Genomic DNA, 9,379 nt, shown 5'->3' with positions numbered 1-9,379 from the left:
TGACCATAATGTCAAATCACAAAGTGGTTCGCCTCCAGTTTCCCTCACCCAGTCTACTTCCTCTCTCAAGTTTGTTAAAACAAGGGCAACCGCAGCCTGCTGTGCTGACATCTGCGGGAGTTTCATGAAGCCACTTCAAGCATATCGAACTCAGCTCCAGTGAGACGCGGAGGTATTCTGGGAGACTCATGTCTTCCTTTTGTCACCCTGTATTAATGCACAAATCATGAGCGGAGTTGAGAGCCTCAGGCAATCTTCCTGAGGAGCTTCATGGTTTTTTAATCCTTCAACACTTTGCATATATTATTAATACTAAAGACTGAGTAATACTCAACAGTTGCATGGAATAACAATTACAGTGCAACGTTGGCCATGGTGCTGTCCATCAACATATGTTCCTTTTTAAATAACTGTAGATATGCAGAGTGATATTGTGACTGTGGGTAACAGCACTGTAATTCATGAGCTCTTGAGTGCATTTCAAAGTACAAACCTAGTCACAACAAAATGGCAGTTTTCAAGTTGTTCATATTTTAATCCGCACTTTGTCTCTCTTTTTTCTTTCTTTTTTTTTTTTTTTTTTACAGTGGCATAGTTGAAAAATGAATATTCAATACTGAGAAAAAAGCAAACCTCACACATCCCCCATAAAAAGCAAAATTAATTACAGTGATTAAAACTTTGTACAAAATGAGTTATTTATAGCATCATATTGAACTAACAAAATAACATGTATGAGCATTGGCAATGTGGTTTAATGTCTTTGATACAGTGACTATATACAGTGAGGGGATGTCTGATTCACCAATGCCTCAACATGTCATTAGTACTGTTTGCAGCAAACTCAAAGGCCATAACGGTGATCCTTGTATTGTTTTTTTATGATAATACATAATTAAAAAATGGAAAAGTTAATGTCAGACAACTACTTTAGTAACAGCAATAATATCAATCAATATAGTATTATATAATAAATGTCAATCAATCATAATAATAAATACATATACTTTGCCCAGATTTTTTTGGTCTTTTTTGTTTTTTGGGTTTTTTTTGTTTGTTTTTTTACATTTTAAGCAATTCAGTAGAATCCCTGTTTGAAAAAAAAAAAAACTTCAGAAGTGTGAAAACAATCTCATCAAAGTACTGATATGACCTGAAATTAAAAGCTATAGCCAGTGTTTTATCTTTTACTAAAATTGAATACTTACACGTTATTTACAGGTGATCTGGCAAAACAACATCTTTCTTAGATGAATGGGGGAAAAAAAAAAAACACTTGTAGAATACTTTAAACACTGTATATGCTAATATACAAATTGTCGTGTGTCAGGGATCCCAAGATTCAACAATATTGTTCACCAATATTCACGTTAGCAAAATATGTTACAGCAATATCCACACATTGAGCATAGTTGTTCAATAAAATTCAACATAAATAATGAACCCCTACAAGGTTCCACTCATTCAGTTTGAATCATCAAATCGCCAACAAAAATTTAAGTTCCTCATCCATGACAATATCTGCAAGTGTACTAAAATCTTAACCACGTGTCTGACACCGTCCCTCCATCTAGACTCATATTGAATCCTGAGAACTGAACAATTGATGTGTGTTTTCCCTCCTTGTTAGTCCTCAGACTTTGTGCTTTAGTTTTCTAACTTGTTCTCCGTTGGTACAAATCAACAGCATGAGTGAAAAAACTGAAAATAAATCAATGCAGAAATAGACAGCGCTAAGAGGAATTTTCATCTAGAGACAATCACAGAGATTGTGCTTCTATGTTTTGTTTTGTCAATGTGTCTGGTCGGTTTTATGATTTTTTTTGAATGTATGCAGTATGGCCATGGTGGGGCAAACTCCAGGCAACATCCAAAACCAATCCCTAGAGAAATACTTCAGATATTTGTGTTTGATAAATTGATGTATTTAACACAGTCTTGTTTGAAAAGCTTGACTTGACTCTAACTCGAGTTGAATAACATTTCTTGTTGCTTCTGAAGTTTAGAAAAATGCAGAAAGTTGAATACCAGGTAAATTAAGATAGAGTAGAGAAAAAAAGTTAATGCAAGCGATGAAGGAAATACAGAAAACTGAACAGCATTTAGGCACCGTAAAACTGAAATGGGAATAATCCAATTGTACATGGTTTACATTGTTTACAAAAGGAGAAGGCTATATTGTCAGCGGATGCTTTGAAAACAAGCATATCCAAGCATGAGCTCTCTGTAGAAGACAAAAGAATAATAATAACAAGCAAAACAGATCATGTAGTGACGCTGAGGCAGCTTAAAATTGCATGTCTGCTGTCAAAAGTTGTCATAAAATGAAGAAAAAGAATTAGACAGAAGTCTAAATGAAGTATTCTTTCTTTTCCTCTGCATGCACATGGTTTCCCTCAGCATTAATGATGGCCGTGTCTGCGTCAGGGGCGTCCTCTGCTCCTTTGGCCTCATGTGTTAGATACGTCCCTGTAGACATAAAGAGCCACAGCATATTATCCACCTGTTGAAAAGTGCTAGACGTATACACTTACTCCAAGCAAGAAAATTATTATTGAAGGGAGCTCAAACGACCTCTTTTACCTTTATGTCTGGCCAGATATCGTCCAAGAACTATTATCAGACACAAGGTGATGAAGACCACGACTGCAACGACACCGCCGATCAAAGCGTGGTCAGGTCCGTGTTGTCCTAAAGCATTAGGATCTGAAAAAAGACACAAACCAAGATAGATGGAAAAGTGGAGAAATAATGTTAACACCTTGCAAGATGTTACCCTGCTGCTTAATGTAGCTGTATGACACAGCGATGAAAATATTTGAGTCCTACAATTATCCCTAGAAAATCCAGATGTAAATTTAAAAACACAAAGCACTGCAGTCCTAAATGACCTTCTGTCATATTTAGAGGAACCCGACATCGCTGCTTTGAAGTGCTTGAATAGAGGTATAAAAGAAGTAATCATACGAAATGCCACCAATCTCTGCACAACTCAAAAATAAAGCATTAACAGCAGCAACGTGCTGCAATAAAACAGTCTAGCTCTGAGTGATGTCTGTTTTTTTTCTTTTTTGCCAAAGCCTCTATACATGCTATCTTTTCTGTTTTTCTTGTGCTTGTTGCCACACTATGCTGCGGAGGATCAGGCTTTTCAAACAAGTGTTATTTAACATGAGGTGTCCTCTGGGCAGAGAGCGAGCTGAAGGTTTCCCAAGCAGGAGCATGCCTTTGTGTCTGTCCTGTAATAAACTGTAAGCGGCTATGTCTTTACTGTGCACCTCCTGTGCTCTCATTATCTCAAGCTGATGAATGGCTATGGCTTGTGCTCAGTTTTGCAAAGTGACCCTGGGAAATGACGGCGGGGATGTTCCTACAAACCTCGTTATACTCCTCTATTCACGGATTGCAACCCTCGTTTTCAGCAACCCAAAGTGTGGGACGTTAAAAATAAAAAAAGATGAAGTTAGTGAAACATGCAGTTTGTTTAACACCATGCAGAACAGAACCACCACAATTGTTTTTATCAGGGACTCACAAGCAGGTGCTGCAGACTTTGACGCAATAACTGTTTTGGTACAACAGTTTGGTTGCATGTCGATGGATATAATGATCTCTACAGGTGATTCCACTGTCAGCAAGGGGCATAAGCAATTTTCATATCACACTGCTGTGCACGCTGCTCAGAGGAATGAAACAAGCTGAACTGCACTGTAGATGAACTTGTCATCTCAACATAACTTGCTACTTATTGTTTCACCTTAAAGTGAGTCAATGACCATTAACTATATATACCCGTCCAATCAGATCACTTATGTCAGTCTTCGAACAAACTACAGAGAGGCATTAAAAAAGATGGTAAAGCAACTTTGTTTCTTGAAACATTAAGATGACACTTCAGAAATAATGTTGTCACAAAAGGAAAACTGCAGATATTAAAGTGGCACACAGGGATATCAGGGACTGAATTTACCATCAATTTTGTTTCCTTCTTGTCATGTATAGATACAACATATATTTAAAACTTGTAAATATATATATATTACACAAATAATTGCAATATCAAACTAAATTACTATGCACATATTAAAATAAAGAACACAGAACCTAGACAAATGTGGCTAACAGAAATAATTTTCAAAAACTATACAATCAGAAATGTGAAAGAGTTCCCACAAAGAATTATATTCTTCACCTTCCATTTCTGCTGTAACCACACGATCTGAAATCAAATATTTACACACCGGGACAGATACAATCTCCAGCCCAGCTCCCCTCAGTTCGAGCCGTCCATTTCATTGTGCAAAGACAAACCAAACCAGAGACATATTGTGTGATAACTTATGCAGCCTGTGACATGGCTGGAGAGAAAGCAGCTGGCGTCAGCAGAGTGAGCATCCATGCATGGTGATGGTTTGGCTCATGCTGTGTGGAGGTCGTGATGTGTCCTGACCCAGATCCAGATCCAGCATCACACACTGTAAATCTGGCTTGTAATGATCGTCTAGTGGAATATTTACCTGTTGTAGGCCCTGGAAAGTCTTTGGCTGTTGCCATGGTTGCAGACAGTGACAGCAGTAAGGGAAGACGAGGGGAACAACACCGTGATAAAAAAGGTGTCCACAAAGTTTAAAGAAAACATGAGAAATAAACAGGGTCTTTTTTTCTTTTCTTTTTCTTTTTTTTAAAACTTCGACAGCGTGCAGAAGTGACGAAAAAAGCAAAGCTTGCTGTCAGAGCCAAATGCATGCTTAACTGGAGTTACTGGAAACATTGACTGGGACAGCAGCAAAAAGACAAAGACAAGATGAAGAACAAAGGTGTACATACTTTGGGGTGTAACTGGCAATATACATCCTTATTGGGTCAGTTCATCAGAATTTGAAAATGAACATAATCCCCCACTTACCTTTAGTGGTATATACTGTCGCCATGCTGATAGTTTTTGTATTTGCACAGGTTGCTAGATATCTGTCTAATAATTTGGTTGAAAAACAAGTTGCATCCATTTTTTTTAATCTTGGAACATCACATTAACCACGATTGTTCTAGGGTGGAAGCATAGATGGAGACAATGTCCAACTGTCCATCATAGGCGTCCTTTAACCAGATCAAATCAGCCAATCATATAACATAGTCAAACCCGTAACCAAAGCCAGTTGGAAGTTGAATGAAAACATTTTTTTCATCCAGAAAAGCCTTCAGTGTTGATCTTTGCTCCTTTTTTCCAGTTCTGACATAACTGATGCCAGTAGCATCTACGCTAACCTCGTCAGCGGCTCCCGTTGGTGTTTTCCAACCAGTCACTTCTCATACACGCCTTCACACACACCTCGCATTAAACCATGCCTGTAGCTCAGTATTTCCCCAACGGATGCGGATTTACTCCTTAACCACTCTGCTTGGACATAAATGTATAGCTCGAATCCTGACAAAATGAATTGTTGCATGACATCGTGATTTTGTGATCTTTCATCAGTCCAGCTGCCTCACAAGGTTTTATAACACTACTGTGTGGACAGTACTTTAATACTTTAATATTGAGAGCAATGCAAATGTTTCTTTAAGACCTTTGTAGTATATCTTCTAACAAGCAATTCATAGTATTACACTGGTCTTTTCTAAAAGTACAGTTGAATGTGAAGTGTATGTCTGAGAGAACTTGCAATGACCTCTGAGTGAAGAATAAGCATTCTCTTCTTCTTCTTTTCTCTTCGCTGACCTTCTGCTCTTTCTCTAAACAGAATATCTTATAACCTTAGTTGGTAAAGACAGGTATGGTAAAGAGAACTATGAAAGCTAAACAACAGAAGTTGGTCCCATAAAAAAAAACATTGTCAGAATGTATATTTGTTTTGTCTGTGTGTGTATAAAAGCTAAACCAGGAGAAGAGGGGTTACAATGTGGCATGGGGAATTGGATCAAGGGGTTTGATCAGGAGGTGCATCCCAAACTCACTTGTTTCTGTGAATAAAGTCCTAATTATTCAATGCAAGATAAGTGCCGGTTATTTTCTTTTCAACCAGTCCACAAACTGACTTCGGCAGCCACAAAGTCACCTAGTTCAAAACATTCAGGCCACTAGAAGTGCTATGAAGCAATGCTTTCATAGGAGGGTTTGCATTTCGTTTGTGTTGTGACACAGTACACATTCCTGCCACCAGTCTCAAGCTATCTTGCTGATCGCGGTTGAGTTTGCAAAGACAGTCCATCTGCGATCCAGTAAACGTGAATGTAAACAATGCACATTTTTAAATATTAAAAAAGGGTTTGCAAATATTTTATGAGGAGGCGAGAACATTCAACATTTTTACTAGACCTCGAGGATATACACAATATATTTTAGAGAGAAAAATAACTTTTGTTTGTTTACAGTAAACCTCCACAGGGCACCTTTATGGTCGGGGCTGATTATGTAAATTTCAACCATTCAGCATGTTCTACCTGCAGAGTGCTCTTGTGGCTCAATATGGCAAAGTCGTACACAAACACTTCAACAGTAATTCCATTAGGAGAGATGAACAAATGGAGCGTGTGATTTTGATCAACATTATTCAAATGTAATTGCATGTGTTCTTATTGTTTGGTTGTAATGGTAGAAACCATTCAGATAAAAACCAAAGTCACACTCCCATGTTTTCTATTTTCTGCTTCTGCAAAGATGTAAATCTGTGCAATGGTTTACAAACAGTGACTACCTGATAACTTACTTCTACAATGTCTGCATATTGTCAGCTTATAATAATACAGCGATAATAAAAATGTTGGGGAGGTTATACAGTGCTGTGCATAAAAAAATTAAGCAGAGAGTAAAAAGAGAAAAAAAGAGCATTGAATTCATACAATAAAACAAGCACAAAGCCTAGTTGTTAGCTCATCAATCATCAACTGTGTGTTCAGTGTCATGTTTGTGAGTGCATGGAGCGCTGGGGCGGGGCCATGGAGGGCTTGCAAGCGTATATATATATATATACCTGCGAACACAGCTGTGTCTGCCAATGCCTGACGTGGGACTGTTGGCATTAGCAGATTAGAAGTATAGAGGCTGGAGAGAGAGAGAGGCAGGGGAGCTGAAAGATGGAGGCACTAAGGTGATGACGTCTGCTAAATAAAAAACAGTAACAACGGGGAACAAAAACAAACCTCTCTGCGGCTCAACATGAGAAAACTTAGAGGAAAATTAAAACAGCACAAATCGATTACAGCTCGTGGCTGGTGCAGTGGGTTAATTCTGGTCTTTAACCTTAGTGAATACTAACAAAACAATGAAAAAAATGCACAGATGATAAAATAATGACTCAAGCACTGTATGACTAAATTCTTTCAACAATATCTTCGAAAACAGAATGAGTCACACATGAAGGACTCACATTTCCTCCCATCTATTAAATTTTCAAGCAACTGATGATTGGTTGCTAAATAAGCCACAGAATGAGACCCATCAGAAGTAGTCATGCTTGTTGAAGTGAAAATGTAGGATGAACAAGTGAAATGTGAGGGTAAAGAGAGTGAGAATCGGTATCGCAGCCTGACAAACAGATGCCATAATTTCTCAATTGTATTTAACCAAACTACTATCTGTTACCATCTCTCTAACATCTCACTCTGAGTAATTATCGTATACGCTGTTTCCTTGCTTTATTTAATACAGTGTATTAAGCAGCATAATTGCAGACAGTGATAAATTGCGGCAGGGCGATGACATTTATTGCCTCTCAGCTCTCCTGTCATTAGCAAATTGGGCTTAGAGGCTGAGATGATCCAAAGAGACCCGGTAAGTATTCAGCCAGACGCGGTGTAGCTCTAAAGAATGACTGTCATCATCAGTGGAAATGAACCCATCGTGCACATCTTTTACCCGCTTGGCTCAATTTTTCATTTCTCCTTAGTAACCAAGGCTTTTGTATTTAAGATGAGGAGACTACTGAGGGTTATAAGCTTTGCTTTTTTCCTCTGTTACCTGACAAAAATGAAACACGGCTCCCTGACGCATACATCTTACATACATGGATACACATACATACACAACGATCTAGGTTAATTCAACACATCTGAGTGTTTCTTTCTAACTGAAATAATTAAAAAAACTGAAACTTTGGTCCAGAACATGGCTCCAAGATATGACAGGATGATATGGACTAGCCTGACATCGCTGCCTAGCCCTGTTGAATGAGCACGCTGAAAGAAGAGACTGTGAACAAAAAGCTGAAAAGGATGAATGTGTCATCCTTCTTCGTTTTTCACCAATGAAGAGCTTTCTCTCCCCAAAAGCCTCTGCCTTTAAAACCGAACAAAGAAGCCGCCGCGTATCCACTAACTGCTTGTGAGCTTGAATAAGTCCAGCGTCTGAGCTGTGATAAGTCGCTCCCAAACAAACTGCACTCTTGTGTGGGACTTTTTAATTGGCAAAAATGGAAACAAACAAATCCAGGGTTGAGTTTTAATATTCTGTCCTTGTTTTTGTGTTTCTACTTGAATGTATTTGATAAACGTTATAAACATGTGCTGCGGAGGCCTTAATGATCCGTTTCCTGCACCATGCTGTCTTTATTCTCTCAGCCCCTCCACTGTCTCAGGATTAACTTATCTCTCCTCCAGGCAGTACTGTATGTGGAAGCTAAATTCTGCATCCACAACACTTTCTTCCTGTTTCCTCAAAGAAAGAGTCCAAAAGCTAAACCTGTGCAGTGATATGTACAGTACAGTGAGGTAATCTAGGTAATCCACACAATGCAAGATTTGCAAGTGAATTGTTGAGGAAATGGTCTGCAACCTGGTGACCTGTAGGACTACTGAGCACTTTGTTGCTCAAAGTCATCATTGCTGGTCTGAAAAAATTAATGAATTTTATACATGTATACATGTCAAATCTTCTTGAGTGAGACACTGAACCCCAAATGGTGCGAACCCAATGGATAGCTGCCATCAGTGTGTGAGCGAGCGCTGCAATAAAGCAGCAATTTGTCCTGCTAAGGTTGAACGGTGCTGACTTTATGGCCAGAAAAACAACAAACAACACTTTGTTATTATGTGTTCTGACTTCTCTTTATGTTCAACTGCCAGACTGACAAACCCTCTGCTGGCTTTGTATGTTTGTAATGAACACCAGTGTGCAAAACAACAAAACCCATCATCCATAACAAGACTAGCCATAACTGTACCCACCATATACAAACAGAATATATTCAGCACTGCTGGTCCCCAGGTGGTTGCTGGCCTCGCAGCGGTATGTGCCGTTGTCTGTTTTGTTTAGTGTGGTGATGGTTAGTTCCCTGCCCTCCACAATCATACGCTCGATGTCTGGCAGCTCCCCTCCATCTTTAGACCATAGCACTGGTTCAGGTCTAGGAAAGAAAATACAGAAAATACATATTTCTTTAAC

At 38.7% G+C, this 9,379-nt stretch overlaps 1 protein-coding gene across 3 annotated transcripts in view; it reads right to left on the bottom strand.

Moving 5' to 3' along the window:
* Positions 1 to 565: 565 nt before the first annotated feature.
* cadm2b (cell adhesion molecule 2b) overlaps positions 566 to 9,379 on the bottom strand; it is a 144,278-nt gene continuing 135,464 nt past the window's right edge. For 2 of the 3 annotated variants that reach the window (XM_019259394.2, XM_019259396.2), the window contains 4 exons: positions 9,163 to 9,341; positions 4,518 to 4,544; positions 2,584 to 2,706; positions 566 to 2,469 (listed from right to left, as the gene is read on the bottom strand). In XM_019259394.2, coding sequence (XP_019114939.1) covers positions 2,351 to 2,469; positions 2,584 to 2,706; positions 4,518 to 4,544; positions 9,163 to 9,341 — 448 coding nt within the window. In that variant the 3' untranslated portion in view covers positions 566 to 2,350. The remainder of the gene's footprint in view (positions 2,470 to 2,583; positions 2,707 to 4,517; positions 4,545 to 9,162; positions 9,342 to 9,379) is intronic. The other variant, XM_027280708.1, reaches the window with a different exon arrangement.

This window comes from Larimichthys crocea, chromosome VII (assembly GCF_000972845.2).
Source record: "Larimichthys crocea isolate SSNF chromosome VII, L_crocea_2.0, whole genome shotgun sequence".
NCBI lineage: Eukaryota > Metazoa > Chordata > Actinopteri > Sciaenidae > Larimichthys > Larimichthys crocea.
The sequence above is the reverse complement of the archived record's forward strand: the minus strand, read 5'-3'. Positions and strand labels throughout refer to the sequence as shown.